Source organism: Acomys russatus, chromosome 14, assembly GCF_903995435.1.
Source record: "Acomys russatus chromosome 14, mAcoRus1.1, whole genome shotgun sequence".
Classification (NCBI taxonomy): Eukaryota; Metazoa; Chordata; class Mammalia; order Rodentia; family Muridae; genus Acomys; species Acomys russatus.
In genome coordinates, this window is record NC_067150.1 from 57,340,514 (window position 1) to 57,361,920 (window position 21,407).

Here is a 21,407-nt window from a genome sequence, read left to right on the forward strand (position 1 = left end):
GGTCTGCTATGTAACATAATCTGGCCTTGAACTTGTGACCTTCTTGCCTCAGCCTCCCAAGGGCTGGGACTACCAGCATGCAGCATTTGCACGTGGCTCTGCAAGTAGTATTAGACTAATCAAAGACAAATTGTTAAGCTTATGACTTTTCTACTCCCTTGCCAGTCCCTTCTTTATCCCATTTTAATTTCCTATACCTTTCTTTAGTCAGGTTTAGTTCACAAATGAGAGAAAAAAATTCCTAATTGGCTTAACGTATCACCAAATGAAGACATTGCCAGCTTTGGCCAAAATCTGAGCCAATGACATCATTTCTTTCTGTGTTCTTCCTTTCTCTCAGCGTAAGAAAAGCCACCATAGTTCTCCCTTTTTATCTGGAAGAGAACTCTCTGTGGTTCTGGCTGCTGAAGAGATGAGCAGATAAGACTTGGGAGGCCAAAGCGATCTGCTTCTGTTTTAACCCTTTACTTACAGCAAGCAGGCCAGTCACTGACATGTAAAAACCCACATGCCTTTGGAACAACATAACATGAAGAACCTACAAATGCCAAGGGCTCCAGTTCAGCCCTTTGTTTTATGGAGAGACAAACCTTACCCTAGAATAAAGCTCTAAGTGATTATTCAGATTCAAGTCCACACCAAAGATCTGGATACAGTTCCAAACTTTTTATTAATGACTTTGGATTTGTTTTCATGATTCTGTCAATCGCAGGATCTCCTACTCAAATGAATGGCTTATGTCTTCTGTATTTTGAGATGTACCTTATGGGCCTATCTTTTGATTACACGTCACATTTTTATTACTGTAGTGCCATGGCTTCTTGGCTGTAGAAGACAGCAGATGGATGATTAACAGCAGCAGCTGTCCAGAAAATTGCATGCATACCATGAATTAGTTTTAAATGTTACATGCCTCAGCTTTCCAGTTCTTTAATGCCGAGTTCTTTGTCTCTAAAACGTTAGTAAAGCACAACTGGAAGGTTAACTCGGGCTGGGATGTAGGCTCAACGGCAGAATACCTGAGACCCCAGGTTCACTCTCTCCCTTTCTCCCCTTTCTCTCTCTCTCTCTCTCTCTCTCTCTCTCTCTCTCTCTCTCTCTCTCTCTCTCTCTCACACACACACACACACACACACACACACACACACGAGATTAATTCAAAACAGTAAGAAGCCACTTAAGTCATCAACTGCCTATTCTGATGACTTTTAGTTGATCAAATCAATCTTATTCGTTAGCTTTGATTCTGATAAACTATTAACCACTCTAAGATTAATTTTTTCTAATTCATAATAATGAATTATAAGTTTTGTCGGATTTTGACTCAGAAAAGCTCATCAACAGATACAGCCCAAGCTCTCTAAAAAGAGTTAAGGTTCTTTAAATATTTATTGTGTGGAAACAATTGTTGCCAGTATTTCACATCCTAACTTAACCCTCATAAAAACAATAGTAAATATAGCTCCCCTCTGTTGGTGTGTGTGTCTGTGTGTGTGTGTGTGTGTGTGTATGTGTGTGTGTGTGTGTGTGTGTCTAATATAGCCCTCTCACCCTGCCCATTCCTCAAGATGCTCACGTCCCTATTTATTTATTTAGTGTCCTGAGACAATGTCTCATTAAGTCCAAGGTGGCCTCTTGATCCTTTGGCTTCAGTCTCCAAAGGGTTGGGATTTTACCACACTCAGATACTTACTTTTTTTTGGGGGGGGGGCTCAGGAAGTGAAGAAATGTAGTTTACGGCATACTTTACCCAAAGTTAAGTTAACAAAACTAAGCTTGGTGAAGCATGCCTATCCTCCCATTCAGAGGTGGAGGCAGCAAGATCGATTGGGAATTCAAGCCAACCTTGGCTGTACAAGATCCTGTCTCAAATAATAACAGCAAAACAAAAACCAAAGTTAAACTAGCAAGAAGTACAGCCTAGATTAACATCAGATTTCAATGTCTACTCTTTTTTTTGTTTTTCGAGACAGGGTTTCTCTGTGTTGCCTTGTCTGTCCTAGACTCACTCTGTAGACCAGGCTGACCTCAAACTCACAGTGATCCACCTGCCTCTGCCTCCCAAGTGCTGGGATTAAAGGCGTGGGCTACCACACCCAGCCTGTTTTTTTATTTTTTAAAGACAAGGTTTCCTGGAATTTACTTTGTAGACCAGGCTGGCCTCCAACTCACAGAGTTCCTCAGTGCTGAGATTAAAAGTGCCACCACACTTAGCTAAACCTTGGTTTCTTGAAGATTAGTATTCTGGGTCAAATCTAAAGATAATTAGCTACTGATAATGGAGTTCAGTGACAGACTGTTTGTCTATTTGCTGGGTCTGCGCTTGACCCAGCACCGGCTTTCTGTGGCAGACCAAAGTAGTGTGGACCTTCCCTCCCTCATTTCTTTGTGAAGGAGGCAAAGACGCACTCGGGAGGCAGAGGCAGGTGGATCTCTGAGTCGGAGGCTAGCCTAGTCTACAAAGACAGTTCTGGAACAGCCAGGGCTATTACACAGAGGGACCCTGTCTCGGGGGTGTGGTGGAGGATGGGGGGTGGGGAGGAAGTATCATGCCTCTATCAACTAACTAGAGGAGGTCAATACAGTCACAGCTTCGAGAATTCCACTCAGAACTCTAGACGAAAGCCCCTCAGTGCCAGCCTCAATCCTCAGGTATTTCGCCCAGCACCCCAGCAGTTGCTAATAGTGTCTGCTCTCCATGATTTGTGAGAGCAACTATACGAAGATTCTTACGACAGAACTAAAGACTACATTAGCATCAAGTTATTCATTTTCAGAGTAGCAGACGTCATTAGACAATCTGCTGTTATTAGCCACCACTTTATGAGCTGCGATTATGGCCTTCGATTTCTCAACACAGTAAAAGTCTATGGTCTCTTAGAATCACCATGATAGGAAAGTTATTTTCTACAAGGTTGCCAAATACAATTAGCCAAAACGCCATAAATGTAACACTCATATAATCCCTGACAGTTTCGTGGTTCTTCTTGCTGTATGTAATTTTTTAAAATTTACATGTAATGATATAAATGTATATGCCAAAAAAATTAAATAAAATCTTTTTTTTAAAAAAAGTCCATAGTCACGGAAGAAATGCCTCCAGAATCTAAACTTTTTCTGACATAAGGACTGTCTCAAAGTTTTCAGACACATGCTGTATACAGAATTTCAAGTTGTTTAACTCAGTCAGATACTGACTGATGAGCTTCTCTAAGAGAAACAATGACCAAGATAGAAAGATAAATCCATAGACTCAGTACTGAAGACGTTTATAAGCTGGAACTAACTGTACCAAGTGGTGTGAGTCAGTGTTCTCATAAAACAGCCCAAAACATCTCTCCTGCTACTGTTAACTCATGCTAGTCCACATATAAAGACGAGGAGACTTTGTTTGTTTTGCCAGCAGCTAGCTCTCATTTGAAACCTGGATATTTAGTGTGAGAGACATCTTTCCCCTTCATATGTACAGATCTGTTTCCAAGCACTTTAATGTGTTCTTTTAACAGAAACAAAGCTTTCTGGTCCGTGTAATTTATCTGGCAGCGCCTTCTCTCAACTGGCTTTTGGCCAGATTCTTCGAGAGATCAAAGGAGTCACAACCTAACTTTCATAAACTAGGATCCAGAATAGGCTTTTGGTAATGACCAGGAAGTGCTGGGTGTAACAAGCTGGCGAGTGGGCGGGTCACGATCCTAGACTACCCTAGGTCACTTTCGGGACGGTATGGCATGGAAACTGATGCCCGGTGCATCTCTGAGGTAACCACATCACAGGGCCAGAGGACGGCCTAGGCTGCTCTTGGCTCTTAAGGCTCCACAGTGAAGCCACCACACCCCTCACGCCCTCTTCCCGCCCGAGCTTGGACAGCCAGGTTCTAGGCTCGTTTCCCACTCAGGCCCCTGGAGTCCTGACTGCTGACGCCGGGCGACGACTTCCCACAAGGCCCACTATCCTCTGAGCCCTCGAACCCTCGGTAAGCTGCTCTTCTCTTTTGGGGGGCGCTCTCCAGTCTGCTGCCCCAAAGGGTGGAAACTCACGGCTGCGGCGGCGCCAGTGAAAATATCCTCCCCCTCGGTGTCGCTGTCCCCAGCCTCGGGTTCTGAGCCCCCGGCAGCCCCTTCGGACTCCGGATCCATGCCAGGGAAGGGCGGAGGGAGTCGCTCCGAAGCGCTACAGCCACCACCTCCGGACGCCATCTTCCTCTACCCGTGGCGGAAGCAGCAACAACAACTTTATAGACAGTGCCGCGAGCAAAGCGCTCCAGCGGTGTGAGGTGCTGGAGGGCCGTTACGGACCCGGAGGGACCAGCGGGGCGGGGCCTGGGGGAGGTACTTGGGGCGGGGCCTGGGCTACCGTCCAGCCAATCGGAGCCCGGGACCGCAACGCTGCGGGCCACACAGGCAAGGGAGGAGCCAGAAGCTGCCCAGTTCCTCCGGGTCTTTGTGCCCTGCACATCGTTACCTGTCACGCTTCTAAGGTTTTGTTTGAATTAAAAGAAAAAAAGAAAAGAAAAATGTGTGACTAAAAATGTTTGAAAACCTCTACATGCCACCTGCTCATGCCAAGCACAGTGCGCTCACAGAGATTCAATAAATATTTTTGATTGCAGTCTGAGAGTACTGAGGGAAGTTTTGCCATTTAGTCTTTGGACAACATTAATTCATTCAATATATACAGAGAATCCACTAGGAGTTTGGCACCTTACTGTGCGCTTCAAATACAAATATAAAAGCGCCTGGCGGTGGTGGCGTGCGCCTTCAATCCCAGCACTCGGGAGGCAGAGGCAGGTGGTTTGCTGTGTGTTTGAGGCCAGCCTGGTCTACAAAGCCAATCCAGTGTAGTCAACGATACACAGAGAAACCCTGTCTCGAAAAACAAGAAACAAATACAAAAGCTCCTGGCTCACAGGTTTAATGAGCGCTTACAGTCTTGTAAGTCAACAATTTAAACACAGTGTTATAGTTCGCAACAATAAAGTCATGGGTTCTTTTGGGAGCAGACAGGCTTCACACAAAGGAGAGATCTCAGTGTATTAAATTCATTAATAATTTGGTGTGACCCTTTCAATGGCTAGGAAGTGAAACGGCAGGGATATTGTTGAGACTGGATCCAAATTTCCTGGGACCTAATCACAAGTTGGTGAGTCGAAGTCAACTAGAGTTTCAAGATAACGTAGGTTATGTGATCACTGGGCTAATTCTGCAAGCTGACCCTTTCTTTTCAAGGAGATGAAACTTGCCACTCACACCAACAGAAGAGGCTTGCTTTTCTGGTTGAAGCAAGGTCTCAGGGGCCACGAGCTCGTCGCCATGCCCCTCCCTTGGCCTCCCAAGTGCCGGAATTAACTTAGGAAGTTCGTTCTTGGCGACTGCAAACTCAACATCAGGGATGACCTCCTTCACAGACCGTAAGCTTCTTGAGGGTCGGGAGAGTGTCTTAGGAGCTTGCAATTTTTATTCCTGCATACACATCGTGTATGGCAAATTAAGTGCCTAATAAATATCTGAGCCTTGAAACACAATTAACCCTGTAACTGGCACCCATCACAGCCATGAACACAAGAAAGCTTAAATGCTTTTTTAGGATAGTGATAACCATTATAATCACTACACATAGTGAAATACAAAGTTCTTTCGATGTAAATTAGGCGGTGTTTGGTAGAAATACTCCCCGTGGAGGGGAGTTGAGGTGGACTAAGTTTCTAGGAAAAGCAAAAAAAAAAAAAAAAAAAAAAAAAAAAAGACAACTATCAACACTGTAACACTGGTCTCCCAAAATATCCCCTTTAACCGCAAAGGAAACCCACTTCCGGCCTGGTCAGGAAGTAAGAAAGATTTGACTGGAAAGCGGCTTCCTCTAGAATTTCCTCCAACATTAGTAACCTTGATCTCCTTTCCCCTACCTCTCCAGCATTCATCTTTAATTCTTCCTAGGAGCACTTGGTGACGCCTAACAGTCCGTTAAATGATCTTTTCGCTGAGACTACAAGTCCCAGAACGCATTTCGCCGCCACTCAACTACCTTTCCTTCAGACATCCCAGCATGCAATGCACCTAACGGGCTAGGAGGGTGGTTTTTATCTGTCCCATCGAAACCGAGCAAAGCATGCTGGGACATGTAGTCTCTGCAGTTAATTTCCCTAGGTCCTTCGCGTTACTGTTTTGAGTCCCGCCTAGTCTCTGCTCCCTAAACCTTTACACATGTCTTGGTTTATTTGAAGACCAGGAAGTTGATAGCTCCTGAGGCCGGCTGCGGAGAGACGGTGGCTCGATTGGGACAGTCGCCAGGGATGGCGGAACGTGAGGATGGAGCAAGTGTCTGGGCTGCTCTCCTGGACGCTGAGCAGGGTCCTATGGCTCTCAGGCTTTTCTGAGCAGGGAGCTGCCCGGCAGCCCCGAATCATGGAAGAGAAAGCGCTAGAAGTTTATGGTAATTAACTTTACCCAAAGCAGCTTTTGGCGTTATCCACAGGGGCGGCTTTGGAGAGGGTGGAGGAGGGCCTCACGTTTGGGCTGGAGTTGGACACTTGGGGGATTTTGCTAGACCTAGAAGGAAGCGTGTTCTTCCGGGTCTTAAATTACACAGTAATGTCGGTCATTCTAGGACTCAGACAATTCCTAAACCTGCTGAGAAATTGAGCCTGGAACTAAAAAAAACCCGCTTCATTCCCCTGGACTGCCCACTGCCCTAGGGACTATGTCAAGACGTGTAGGCAGATGAACCTCCAGTGGGGAACAAGTGAAACTGGCCTCAGATTGCACTACTCCAGAGTTTTTCCTTCTTTAACTTCTGGACACGCGCTCCTCCCGCCATAACTGAGGCCACTGTTGGGTGATGACGGAGCTGGGAACCGGCCCAAGGTCACAGCCACTCTCTTCCCTGACAGTGTCAATAGGAAGTGAAGAGGTGGGGATAGGCGAATTTACAATTCTCTTACACAGTCAAGGTGTGTGTGTGTGTGTGTGTGTGTGTGTGTGTGTGTGTGTGTGTGTATTCTCTCAGATACTTTAAACTTTGAGTGACGGTCTTCATTGTACGGATGGGGGTGGGGCGGGGGAGTGTGTTAACAAGTACCCGGAGGTCACATTGTCAGTAAGGAACAGAGAAAACCAAACTTGTGATTCCAAGTGTACTGTCTGGTTTTTTTGTTTTTTGTTTTTGTTTTTGTTTTTTTTTTTTTTTTTGGTTTTTCGAGACAGGGTTTCTCTGTGTAGCCCTGGCTGTCCTGGACTTGTTTTGTAGACCAGGCTGGCCTCGAACTCACAGAGATCCTCCTGCCTCTGCCTCCCGAGTGCTGGGATAAAAGACTTGCGCCACCTCTCCCTCTGCACCTCTTTCCTCCTCCAACGCCAGCCCCTCCCTAACCCTCTACCGACAGTTTGTATTGGGGAGAAAACCCAGGGTCTCACGCAAGCTCGGTGTGCTCCACTTCTAGCTCTATTTTTGAAAACAAAAAGGCCTAGATATAGCACTAAAGGATATAGTCATGCAAGTACAAATTGGGTAGGTCTTTTAGGCCGGGGAAGGAGGATTGCAAGCATGGAAAAGCCTGGGAGCTAAGCAGGTTTCCTTTATCTCTTGGGAGAGGCAAGACTGACTTAAGCCCAGGCAGAAGATAATTGCTATCTCCACAAAACATTGCTGTCCTCCCAGTACCTATGTGCAATCTGGAGACTTCTGGGCACTGGAGATACAGCTCTGCAAGAGAGATGATTCTAGTTCTCAAGTTTATATTGAATGACACTTACATATGCAAATAAATAGTGGACAGTAGGAGGTCATAAGCTTAAGTAGGAGGTGAAACAGTAAACTGACTAGAAACATCTGGAAAGATGTTAGGGAGTTACTTGAGTTGGGCCCTGAAGATATGGACCTGGATATGTCAGAGGTTATAGAAGCTGAAGAAATGAGTAAAATATGGAGCTGAGTGGACACAGGGACTTAGCTGTTTAGAAAGAAGTACCTGCTGGGCGTGGTGGCGCACACCTTTAGTCCCAGCACTCTGGAGGTAGAGGCAGTCAGATCTCTGTGAGTTGGAGGCCAGCCTGGTCTACAAAGAGAGTTCCAGGAAAGAAAGAAAGAAAGAAAGAAAGGTGCCTAATACAGTCAGTGATTGCAGGTGGAGGTGTGGTTGGCTGCTTTTTTAAAAGATGTATTTATTATATATACAGTGCTCTGCCTGCAAGTACAACTGCACACCAGAAGAGGGCATCAAATCACATTATAGATGGTTGTGAGCCACCATGTGGTTGCTGGGAATTGAACTCAGGACCTCTGGAAGAGCAGCCAGTGCTCTTAACCTCTGAGCTATCGCTACAGTCCGGTTGGCTGTTTCTGCATTGGAATACTGAAGGTTTTGTTTTTGTTTTTGTTTTGTTTTGAGACAAGGTTTCTCTGTGTAACAGCCCTGACTGTCCTGGACTTGCTTTGTAGACCAGGCTGGCCTCAAACCCACCAGAGATCCACCTGCCTCTGCCTCCCAAGTGCTGGGATTAAAGGCGTGTGCACCACCGCCTCCCTGAATACTAAAGTTTTAAGTGAGTTTTATTGTGTTTATTACTTAGTGTGTATTTGTACATTCATATGCATGTCACAGTGCAAATATGGAGGTCAGAGGACAACTTGCTGCAGTCAATTTTTTCCTTCCACCAAGTGGATCCTGGGGATTGAACCCAAGAGATTAGGCAGGCCCTCTAAACTCTGAGTGTGCGTGCACACACACACACACACACCCCTGCCTTGAAAATTTTAAATATAAATGAATCTTCTTTTTAAATATTAAACTTCTTTTCTTTTTTTTTGGTTTTTTGAGACAGGGTTTCTCTGTGTAGCCGTGGCTGTCCTGGATTCACTTTGTAGACCATGCTGGCCTCCAACTCACAGCAACACGCCTGCCTCTGCCTCCCGAGTGCTGGGATTAAAGGTGTGCACCACCACTGCCCGGCTAAACGTTTTTTTCCTAAAGTTTGTGAGTGTGTGTGTCCATGGAGGCCAGCAGCATCGGCTCTCCCTGAAGCTGGCGTTACAGGAACTGATGTCCCGCCAGCTGTGGACGCTGAGACCTGGACTTAGGTCCTCTGGAAGAGCAGACCTTAATGTCAGTACAGAGCCACAAAAACTTTTAGCTGGGGGTGAGTCGAGTATGGGAGAGTTATATGAGAACAAGCTTGGTGTCTTTATAAAGAAATGAAACTTCGGGGCTGGAGAGATGGCTCAGTGGTTAAGAGCACCGCCTGCTCTTCCAAAGGTCCTGAGTTCAATTCTCAGCAACCACATGGTGGCTCACAACCATCTATAATGTGATCTGATGCCTTCTTCTGGCCTGCAAGTGTACAAGCAGACAACACTGTATAAAATAATAATAAATAAATATTAAAAAAAAAAAAAAAAAAAAAGAGAGAAATGAAACTTCTCACATCACTAGAAAGCTGGAGATGTTTAATAAGGGCTAAGGTTTAATTTCAGGATTTAGTAGTAGTCAAATAACATAATACAGCTTTTACAAATTAAGCTTAGAAGGAAAAGCCTAAGATAGAAGAAGGAAAACCCTGCTTTCCCAAATCCCATAATAGCATGACAAGTGAGAAGAAATTTTATCCTCTTTCCTGCCTGTGTTTCCAAAATCATTTTCTATTTTACTGGTAAGACCAGAGGTTTGATTGATTTGTTTTCTTAGCTGCTTTTATGTTGGGGCGGGGCGAGGAGGAGTGTGAAGTGGGGAGTAAGGTATGTGTAAGAAAACAGGCCTCGGGCTCCTGAGAGCACCACGCCCATCTCCTCTTAAATTCTGCTTCTCTCTTCTGTCCTCGCTTTGTCTTGATAAGTCTCCTTTTCCCCTGTAGGTTCAAGATAGGATGAACTCTCGTCCTCGCCAGCCCTAGTGCAAGGCCCAGCATTTTTAACTCCCTTCTGTTCTGCTTCGCTTTACCAGTCTCCTTCCGTAGTTTTGATCTCCCTTCTTTCCTCCTTCTCTTTGAGCTAAGAAACAAACCCAAATGTCCCTAATCTCTGCCAAGGTTCTAGCTTGCATATAAAGCCTCCGCCCCCACCCCCAAGGCCTGAGGAATGCACTGTCTTCCCCTTGGCTCCCCTCTTTGTGCCTCACTCTCTACCTGACTGCTTTCTTGCAAGTGACTTGCTGAGTAACAATCAAAGAGCACTTTAGCCTGCGCTTCTGGAGTGTTTTAGTGCTAACCACCTCTGTCTTTCCTCTTCTGGTTCTTTTTTTTTCTTTTTGAGAGTCTCACTGTGTAGCCCGGGATGGCCTTGAATTTCAATCCCCTTTCCCCTCAGTTTTTCCTGTAGCATTTGATGTTGTTAAACCCTTCTCACTTCCTGTCTCTATTTTCTTTTCCTTTTGGGCCTTTTCTTTTGAGGCAGGGTCTTAGTGTGTCGGCTAGGTGGCCTAGCCACCACCAGCCTCATGCCTGAGCCTCCAGAGTGCCAGGACTATAGGCACGCGCCACCACAGCCAGCTTCTCAAGGAAATGTTCGGGGGTTTCCTTCTCTTTACACCAAGGAGTCTCAAACTAGGCTTCGTAAAAGAATAACCTGAGAGGGCTGGATACTTCAATAGTTAGGGCCAGCGTTCCGTTCCCAGTATCCACTGGGTGCCTCACAGCTATCCTAACTTCCGGTTCCAGGGGATCTGAAGCCATCTTCAGACCGCCTGCACCTGGTGCACACAGATACGTATAGGCAAACATCCATACACATAGAAGCAGGAACAACAACAACGTTTTAGGAAAATAGTTTCAATGTGTAAAACTCCATCTGTTCAGGGCGTGCTTTAAGCCTGTTAAGTCAACGTGCCGAGGGTAGGACCCAGACAGCACGTTTTGTTTCAAAGCAATATTCAGCCAAGTGCTTCCCTCTCCCTCTTTCTTTGTTTCTTTCGTTACTTATTTATTTTGGTTTTTTAGGACAGAGTTTCTCTGTGTAGTTGGCTGTCCTGGACTTACTCTATAGACCAGGTTGGCCTTGAACTCACATGGATCTGCCTGCCTCTGCGTTCCTGAGCCCATGACTAAACGTGTGCGCCACCACGCCCAGCTGTGCTTCTCTTTCTTGATGGATTTCATGAGTTCCACAACTATTCTAGACTTGGTGTGCACTCAGCACTTGCAACAGCTCAGCGTTTGCTGGACCGTCTTTGTGACATTGAGCTAATAGCTGTTGTCTTCCCACCGCGTGGGGAAACTCAGGTCTTGAGGCTCGGCTACAACACTCTTACCTTCCTCAGCCAGCCCTCGTGACCCGGTTTTTATCCTAACGGTACTCTCTCAAATGCTGAACTTCAAATCTGAGTCATCGGCCTTTGCTCTCTGGTCTTGTCTTCCAGAAGCAAAGAGGTGCCACAAGGCAGTTGCTTTGAACCAACTTAGTCCTGTCCACGTCCCTGTTTTCATGTGCTGATTTTAGGCCTAGCTTTTCAGTGGCAGCCTTTAGCTCTGCTCTTTGGTTTTGTGTCTTGCAGCTGGTGTGAGTAAATTAGCCTCTGACAGTACAGCACTGTTCTTTCCATTTCCTTGTTCTAAATCTCTTGAGGAATCCCTGTTGCCTGTGGCTAGTTGTGAAAGACCCTGGTGGTTGGGCCCCACCCTTCTTTCCTTCACTGGAGGCAAACTAAGGAAATGCCCAGTGGTTCTTTCCTTCAGTTTAAATGATCCAAGAAAATTGTTGACTCAAAGGAAACTGGTAGTGGAAATTTCTGTCAGAAACTTGGGAGTTACTGAAATTATTATTATTATTATTATTATTATTATTATTATTATTATTATTTTGGCTGAAATATTTGTTTAAAAGATAGTTAGGGTCTGGTGGTCGGGGCTGGAGAGATGGCTCAACACTGGCTATTCTTGTAGAGGACCTGGGTTCAGTTCCCCGCAACCACATGACAACTCAGAGCTGTCCATAACTCTCATTCCAGGGGACCTGAGGCCCACTCCTGGCTTCTGGGGGGCACTGCACACACATAAGGCACAGACATAGATGGAGGCAAAACATACACGTAAGATCAAAATAAATCTTTGAACATAGTCAGGCCTTCATTTGAGAGAAGACTCAGCCTCACTTAGGATCTTTACAGTTTAGCTTAATCCTTTGTTTCTGATGCCTCTAGATTTGATTCGAACTATCCGGGACCCAGAAAAACCCAACACTTTAGAAGAACTGGAAGTGGTGACAGAGAGCTGTGTGGAGGTTCAAGAAATAAATGAAGAAGACTATTTGGTTATTATCAAGTTCACACCAACGGTACCTCATTGCTCTTTGGCAACTCTCATTGGTAAGGGAGTGTGTGTGTGTGTGTGTGTGTGTGTGTGTGTGTGTGTGTGTGTGTGTGTGTGTGTCTATGGATGTTTTATCTGCATGTATGTCTGTGCCCCATGTGCATGCAGTACCAGCAGAGGCCGGAAGAGGGTATCAGATCCCCTGGACTGGAGCTATGGACAGTGTGAGCTGCCCATGTTGGTGCTTGGAGTCTAACCCAGGTCCTCTGGAACCGGCGAGTGCTCTTAACCTCTGTGCATTCTCTCCAGCCCCAGGCGTGTGAATTATATTTCCTCTCTTTCTTTTTCTTTCTTTCTTTGTGTGTGTGTGTGTGTGTGTGTGTGTGTGTGTGTGTGTGTGTAAGTAACAGGGTCTTACTATGTATCCCTAGCTGTCTAAGAACTCACTATGTACTATTTACCAGGCTGGCCTCAAACTTAGGGATCTGCCTGCCTCTGCCTTCCAAGTGCTGGGATTAAAGGTGTGCATCAGCCATGCCCAACATGTATGAATTCTTCTATTTATTCATTTATTTATTTATTTTTGAGGCAGGGTTTCTCTGTGTAGCTTTGGCTGTCTTGGAATTGCTTTGTAGACCAGGCTGGCCTTGAACTCACAGCAATCCACCTGCCTTTGCCTCCCTACTGCTGAGGTTAAAGGTGTGTGCCACCATGCCCAGCTTTGATTATGTCTTTATAACTGCACTCATTGGAGCTTTTCTTGTTTCATCCAAGAAGTGTGTGTGTGTGTGTGTGTGTGTGTGTGAGAGAGAGAGAGAGAGAGAGAGAGAGAGAGAGAGCGAGAGAGAGCGAGCAATTGAGATTGTTGATGTCTTTTTTTTAAATATATTTTATTAATTTATTCATATTACATCTCAATTGTTATCCCATCCCTTTTATCCTCCCATTCCTCCCTTTCTCCCATTTCCCGTTACTCCTTTCCCTTGTGACTGTGACTGAGGGGGACCTCCTCCCCCTGTATATGCTCATAGGGTATCAAATCTCTTCTTGGTAGCCTGCTATCCTTCCTCTGAGTGCCACCAGGCCTCCTCTTCCAGGGGACATGGTCAAATATGGGGCATCAGAGGTCGTGTGAAAGTCAGTCCCCACTCTCCACTCAACTGTGGAGAATGTCCTGTCCATTGGCTAGATCTGGGTAGGGGTGGGCCTCTTTTTTTTTAATGTCCTTATTGTATTATTTTAGAAACTTTATTTTTTAGTTTCTTTTATGTCTGTGAATGTCTTGCCTGCACGTGTGTATGAGCACATGGGCATACCTGGTGCCTGAAAAGGTCAGAAGAGGGCGTCTGGTTCCCTAAAACTGGGATTAGAGATGGCTATGAGCCATCCTGTGAGTGCTGGGAACTGCCTGGGTTCTCTGAAAGAGCAACAAGTGACCACTGAGCCCCCTTTCTTAACCTCTAATTTACTAATTATTTATGTGTGTATATGTGTGGGTGTGCTTATGCCATGGCACATGTGTGGACGTCAAATGACAATTTATAGGAGTCAGTGTTTTGTTTTTTTTGTTTGTTTTTTGTTTTTTTGTTTGTTTTTTTGAGACAGGGTCTCTCTGTGTAGCCTTGGCTGTCCTAGACTTGCTTTGTAGACCAGGCTGGCCTCGAACTCAAATCCTCAAAGCGATCCATCTGCCTCTGCCTCCCGAGTGCTGGGATTAAAGGCGTGTGCCACCATGCCTGACCTTTTTTTTTTGTTTTTTCGAGACAGGATTTCTCTGTGTAGCCCTGGCTATCCTGGAATTCACTTTGTAGACCAAGCTGGCCTCGAACTTAGAGAGATTCTCCTGCCTCTGCCTCCCAAGTGCTGGGATTAAAGGCGTGCGCCACCACACCCGGCTTAGGAGTCCAGTTCTTTATTCGCCTTTATGTGGGTTCTGGGCATAGAACTCAAGTCTCACTTTGTTAGCAATTTCTTTTACCTGCTAAGCCATCTTGATGGCTGTTAATGGCCTTAAATATAGTTGGTTTTATATTTTTGCATATCATGGCCTACCATTGGCATTTAATAAAGCCTAATGAATTAATCCATTTTGCTTGGGTGCCAGTTGGCATAGCAGAAAAGGCCTGGCCTTTGTGCTGCTCCTTTGTCCTTGTCAGTTCCTACTCTGCTGTGTTACCCCAACGCAGTCTTGGGCAGGTTCCACTGTGACCTTGGTTCACCATGTGTAGAATGCACCCAGCTCCCTGGATTTCTTAGAGGAACTGTGAAACTCTATTTAAAATTTCCTCATGGTACGAAGCTCACAGGAGACCCACACTGGGATGAGCAGGACTGTTTTCAGCTGTCATATAGTATGTGGACACAGTCTTGAGCTTTATTCTTTTTCTAGAACCAGTAAGAAGAGATAAAAAGATAACAGAAGAATTTTTTCCCCTCCTGTCATAGGACTGTGCTTAAGAGTAAAACTTCAGCGGTGTCTGCCATTCAAACACAAGGTAAGAAAGCTCCTTACTATCTTAAACCCAGAGCCTCATGTGAGCTAGGCCAGTGCCCTGCCACTGAGCCACATCCCTAGGCCAGTGCCCTGCCACTGAGCCACATCCCTAGGCCAGTGCCCTGCCACTGAGCCACATCCCTAGGCCAGTGCCCTGCCACTGAGCCACATCCCTAGGCCAGTGCCTTGCCACTGAGCCTCATCCCTAGGCCAGTGCCCTGCCACTGAGCCACATCCCTAGGCCAGTGCCCTGCCACTGAGCCACATCCCTAGGCCAGTGCCCTGCCACTGAGCCACATCCCTACGCCAGTGCCCTGCCACTGAGCCACATCCCTACGCCAGTGCCCTGCCACTGAGCCACATCCCTACGCCAGTGCCCTGCCACTGAGCCACATCCCTACGCCAGTGCCCTGCCACTGAGCCACATCCCTAGGCCAGGCTGCCTTTTTTGTTTGTTTGGGTTTTATATTTTTTTAAAAAGGGAGGGAGGGAGGGAGGGGAGGGGACAGAAGGGAAGTGGAGGGGAGGAAAGGAAGAAGGTCAGCCTACACTTATTAGGAGTCTTCCACTCTTACTCCGTTCCCCTCTCTGTACCGGAACAACCATCTACTTCCTGTCTTCATGATTTGCCTTTGGACAGTTCATTTTAATGAAGTTACCCAGTGTGTAGATTCTTTGACTTGGTGTATTTTCAGTGTTTATATTTTAAAATGTGTAAATGTTTCATTCTTTATATTGTCCTATAATACTCCATTATATGAAGAGACCGTGTTTTATTTTACTTTCTTATCAGTTTTTAGACAATTGAGTTGTCCCCACGTTTTGTTAAAAGTGTTGTTTTGGGGCTCAGGAGATGGCCCACTGACTGGTTAAGGGCACTGGCTGCTCTTGCAGAGGACCTGAGTTCAATTCCCAGCATCCACATGGTGGCCCACAACCATCTGTAACTGCATTTCTTTTTTTGACTTCTGTTGGCACATGGTATACATACATACATGCAGGTAAAACATTCATATACAAAAAATAAGATAAATAAATCTTCAAAAATATGTCCTTGTTTCCCTCTCACCCAGTTATATTCTTTGTGGGAGTGTGCCTCTCATTACTGCCCCTCCTCTCCCATCACTGGATCTCAATAGTTCCTGGCGTTCACTTAGGCGGGAGTAGTTCCTTACTCTCTCTCTTTCATGATTTTGATTTGTTGTTGTTGAGACAGGACCTCATTATGTAGTCCAGGCTGGCCTTGAACTCATGGCTGTCCTCCTGCCTCAGCTTCCCAAGTGCTGGGATTTATAAGTACCCATCGGCACAACTGGTGATTGCGACACTTCTGAAGAGTGTAGAAATTTTTTTTTGTTCTTGTTTCATTTTGTTTATTTATTTATTTTTTGTTTTTGTTTTTCAAGACAGGGTTTCTTTGTGTAGCCTTAGCTGTTCTGGTCTCTCTTGTAGACCAGATTGACCTTAAACTCACAGTGACCCCGCCTGCCTCCCAGCGCACATGCTGGGATTAAAGGCATGCACCGCCATGCCCAGCTGAAGAGTATAGACATTTTATAGGTTCTCTCTCAAATTGGGTTTTCAGACGTTTCATGGTTAGATTGTTACTCATTTTTGGCAAGAAATGAGAATAAATATGTTTTCATTACCTGACATGAAGAGGCTATAGTTTTACTTTCTTTGTCTGATTGATGACAGTTGCCCCACTAACTGTTTTGTTATACTGAACTATTAATAAATCACATAGGAATAGGAGGAAATGCTTGACTCGATTCTTCACCTCTATCAGCCTGCTCCCCACCCCCCACCCCAGACGGGACTCACTATATAGCTCTAGCTAGCTTAGAACTCACTATGTTGACAGGGTTGGCCTTGAACTCACAGAGATCCACCTGTGCCTCTCAAATGCTGGGATTAAAAGGCATCTGCCACTATGCCCAACCTATGGCTATTTCAGCATAATTAGTCATATGTAATTTTTAACCAAAGTTTAAAATTTTTGTTTGTTTGTTTTTTGTTTTTGTTTTTCGAGACAGAGTTTCTCTGTGTAGCCTTGGTTGTCCTGGACTCGCTATGTAGACCTGGCTGGCCTTGAACTCACAGTGATCCGCCTGCCTCTGCCTCCCCAGTGCTGGGATTAAAGGAGTGCGCCACCATGCCCGGCTCTTTATTTATTTTGTATTTTATTTTTATTCATGGGTTCAGTAAGAGTTTTGTGCCACTGGGGGAATCTGGATGGTGGTCTTTCCAGTTGTGTGTGTGTGAGTGTGGATGTGGGTATGCCATGGCACAGGACTGGAGGTCAGAGGACAACTTTCAGGAGTCTGTTCTCTCCGTCCATGTGAGTTGTGAGTGTTATGTCAGGTCATCAGGCTTGTGTGGCAAACACTTCCACATACTGAGCCATCTCACCAGCCCAAGGTAAATGTTTTTAAAAGAAACTGAATTAAGCTGGGTGTGGTGGTGCACACCTTTAATCCCAGCACTTGGATTTCTGAGTTCGAGACCATCCTGGTTTATAAAGTGGATTCTAGGACAGCCAGGGCTGTTACACAGAGAAACCCTGTCTCAAAAAAGCAAGCAAACAAACAACAACAAAGACGAGATAGAGAGAGAGAGAGAGAGAGGCGGGGGGGGGGGGCGAGGGAGGGAGGGAGGGGAAGTAGAGGGTCTCTAAGGTCCCTATTAGCTATAACAGGTTCTAATGCTTCCACTTGAAAGCACTGATCTCTGTGGCGGTTCTATGCTGCCCTCTGCACAGGCTTGCCTCAGCCACAGGATTTGCAGAAGTCTTGTGGTTGTATCAAAAGCTTATGTGCTTAGGGGTTGACTAATTTGTAGGGCTAGCAAGGCTAGAGGAGACGGCTTTACTGGTATTAACACTTGGAAATAAATTTAGCAAGATAACAGAGGAAAAGGAGAATGCAAAAAACAACATATTTTTCTCATTTTGTAACACAGTAACTTTGTATGCATGTATACAAAATATGCATAAAAGAAAAGAAAAGTAAGGGTGTATGTGTGTAGAGAAGAGGAAGAAGAAAGTACACTAGGATGCTGGTGTGGTGCCCCTGGGTGATGGGACAGAGGGCAGATTAGATACAGATTTGGAGATAGGGTGAGGGCAGGGCAAAGATCACGAGAAATTTCTGTGCATCATACAGAAATCCAGGGGCACGCCTCCTGCAGGCCAGTTGGTGGAAATGCTACTGTCCATTCTGTCCGGGGTTTGGGCTTCGCCCTCCGTCCTAGGCCTGACCCTGCACACCCGCACCTGAGCTCTGATACGTGGCTTCTGTCTCTCTTCTCTCCAGTTGGAAATCTACATTTCTGAAGGAACTCACTCAACTGAAGAAGACAGTAAGTGAAAACACTACAACTGATACTTTTGTCCTGGGTACTAGGTTATTTATCAACCATCTATCTGTTGGGGCGCCCTGCAAAAAAGAGGGGACACCATCAGTTACATTCTTCCTCACAGGCTGTGAAGCCCAGACATTCAGAGGAAGTCGGTTTTCACTGTGGCTGTGGGTTAACTGGCTCTGGCCTCAGGCTACACACAGATCTGTAAACATTTCCACCCTGGAGACCCTGAGCTCTGAAGGCGTGGTTCTGCTCTGGCCCCTTAGCTACGTGCGAAGTTGAAAATGAGAGTCTGACAAGTCACCCTTAGGGAATATTGAGGGGAGGGGGCTGTCTGAGTTACTACGCTAGGATGGGAGTTGGGGGTAACTTTACACTTAGGATCCCCCAGTCTGCAGAGAGAAGCCGACCAATAGTCATTTGAAAATTGTAGAGGTGGGATTTGAGAACAGCAAAAGACAAAAGGTTCCTAACCAGTCATGTGTTACATGGAAAACAGAATTTTATACAAATGATGGAAAACAAGTAAGAAGAACATTGGAAATGCTTGTTTTCTGCCAGGCCTGACCGCACATGCCTTCAGTATCCGCACTCAGGAGACAGGCAGGCGGGTCTGAGTGTGAAGCTAGCCTGGTCTACAGAGTGAGTTCCAGCCAGTCATAGTGACACTCTGTCTCAAGTAAATACGCAAATGATAAAAGTGCTTGTTTGTATCAGGTGGTGGTGGCTCACACCTTTACTCCCAGCACTCGGGAGGCAGAGGCAGGTGGATCTCTGTGAGTTTGAGGCCAGCCTGGTCTACAAAGTGAGTCCAGGACAGCCAAGATAACAGAGAGAAACCCTGTCTCAAGAAACCAAAAAAAAAAAAGGTGTTTATTTGTTTAGTTTTGATCACTAGATAGGTTGAAAAGGCAGAGAAGTGCAGATGGAAACAGTGGGGCAGTGATGGCTAAGGTGAGATGGAAGATGATGAGCCTGACACTATGAAATAATAGAAGAGAGATGGGGAGAGAATGCTTGCTGTTTCCCAGGGGTGGCCCTCCAGCCTGCCCTCCCTCCAGCCTGCCCTCCCTCCAGCCTGCCCTAGAAGCCTGTCAGGTACTGTAGGAGAACAGCGAAAACCATGTCCCGGGCTGGAGAGATGGCTCAGAGGTTAAGAGCACCGCCTGCTCTTCCAGAAGTCCTGAGTTCAATTCCCAGCAACCACATGGTGGCTCACAACCATCTATAATGAGATCTGGTGTCTTTTGGCATGCAGGCAGAACACTCTATACATTTTTAAAAAAAGAAAAGAAAAGAAAATGATGTCCTGGCTCGGGGGTGGTGGCACACGTCTTTAATCCCAGCACTTGGGAGTCAGAAGCTGGTGGATTGCTGTGAGTTTGAGGCCAGCCTGGTCTACAGACAGCCAAGGCTACACAGAGAAACCCTGTCTCAAAAAAAAAAAAAAAAAAGAATAAAAAAAGAAAAACTATGTCCCAGTTTTACAGTTCCCTGGGGGATAAATGCACCAAACCCCGTAAGTTGAAAGGTTTTCTCTCTCACTTTGTTTATTTACTTACTTATTTTTATTTCATGTGTATGGCTGTTTTACCTGCATGCATGTCTGTACTTGCATGCCTCCAATGCCTGCAGAGGCCAGAAGAGGACATCAGACCCTGGACCTGGAGTTACAGTTATTAACTGCCATATGGGTTCTCTTAATCTCTGAGCCATCTCTTCAACTCTCACTTAATTTTATTTATTTTTTGTAGCACTGGGGATTGAACCCAAGGCCTCATATGTGGAAGGCTAAAGCTGTGCCATTGAGCTGCAACCGCAGTCCATTTTATTTGTTTATTTGCTTGTTTGTTTATGAGACTTGGCCTTACTATGTAGACCAAGCTGGCCTTGAACTCAAAGAGATCCTTCTGCCCCTGAGTGCTGGATAGAGGTAGGTACCACCATGCCTAGCCAGACACATAGAATTTTTGCCATGTAAGCAGCACTATAGTTTAAAAAACAAAGCTGGGATGGTGTCACATGCCTTTAACCCCAGCATTAAGGAGGCAGAATCTGGCGGATTTCTGTGACTTCTAGGCCAGCCTGGTCTACAAAGTGAATCCAGGATAGCCAAGGCTACACAGAGAAACCTTGTCTTGAAAAACCAAACCAAACCAAACAAGATTAAGTGGGGCAAGCAGTACTTTTGAATTTCACTCTGAATGCAGCTGTATAGAAATATGTGTATTGATGATGCCAAGAAAAAATTAGAGTTGCAGTTTATTGCAGAGTAGGAGAGCAATGGCATTGCATGCAGATGGGCTGGGTAAGAGTGCTCGCTGCCCTTCCAGAGCACTGGGGTCCAGTTTCTCGTACGCATATCCGGCAGCTCGCAGCCACTTAACCTTCAGCCCCAGGGGATCCAGTGCCCTGTTCTTACCTCCCTAAGCACTTGTGAGCAGTGCACATACCTCTGTGTGCACACACAAGAGAAAAAAACTTACAAGAAACTGCCTGATGTGTAATTAGCTGAAGTTCTTAGTAATTAACTGTTAAGTTCTCAAGGAGTTAAATTCTTTGTCTGATGTCTCTGTTGACACAGTTCTGTTAACTTTTGTCCACGTGTTTTGCAGTCAACAAGCAGATAAATGACAAAGAGCGAGTGGCAGCTGCAATGGAGAACCCCAACCTGCGGGAAATCGTGGAGCAGTGTGTCCTGGAGCCAGACTGATGCCGTCTTCAGAGCCAGAGGCCTATACGAGTTTGACCTATTTGTTTAAACCCCTTGTAAAATGTAGAGGGCTCCTGTTGAATATGTAGGTGATTTGTACATCAGACCTTTTTTTGTTTTGTTTGTTTTTTGAGACTGGGTTTCTCTGTGTAGCCTTGGCTATCCTGGACTCACTCCGTAGACTAGGCTGGCCTCAGCGATCTGCCTGCCTCTGCCTCCTGAGTGCTGGGATTAAAGGCGTGTGCCACCACTGCCCAGGCCTCAGCATTTTTTTTTTTTAAAGGATTCTTTCTGAGCAGATTTCAGTTATGAGGCAAAACTTAACTGTTCAGTGAGTGACATTCTCAGGATTTTTAACTCAAGTGATCAGACAGAAAAATATTTTCTAGTTATTATGTGTAAAATGTTGCTATTTTTCTGATGACCATTCTGATACAACTGCTTTTCATGTCAAATATTTACTGTGCCCAAATGTATTGATTTTAATCATCATTCTAAAATAAATATAACAGATGATTCTTATAGTGGCTCACCTTAGGTTCCTAATGAACTGTAAATTCTAATGTGATTGTGAATTTTTTTTTTTTTTTTTTTTTTTTTTGAGATA

The 21,407-nt window shown here is 45.5% G+C and overlaps 2 protein-coding genes across 2 annotated transcripts in view; one reads left to right on the forward strand and one right to left on the reverse strand.

Annotated features, from left to right (window-relative positions):
• Snx1 (sorting nexin 1) overlaps positions 1 to 4,299 on the reverse strand; it is a 33,812-nt gene extending 29,513 nt beyond the window's left edge. The window contains exon 1 of the mRNA XM_051156690.1: positions 4,038 to 4,299. Coding sequence (XP_051012647.1) covers positions 4,038 to 4,196 — 159 coding nt within the window. The 5' untranslated portion in view covers positions 4,197 to 4,299. The remainder of the gene's footprint in view (positions 1 to 4,037) is intronic.
• A 1,813-nt stretch (positions 4,300 to 6,112) lies between these two features.
• Ciao2a (cytosolic iron-sulfur assembly component 2A) lies at positions 6,113 to 20,800 on the forward strand. The gene is made up of 5 exons (XM_051156677.1): positions 6,113 to 6,429; positions 12,122 to 12,286; positions 14,676 to 14,725; positions 18,039 to 18,084; positions 20,703 to 20,800. The coding sequence occupies exons 1-5, from the start codon at positions 6,306 to 6,308 to the stop codon at positions 20,798 to 20,800; spliced, it is 483 nt and encodes a 160-aa protein (XP_051012634.1). The 5' UTR covers positions 6,113 to 6,305.
• Positions 20,801 to 21,407: the final 607 nt, after the last annotated feature.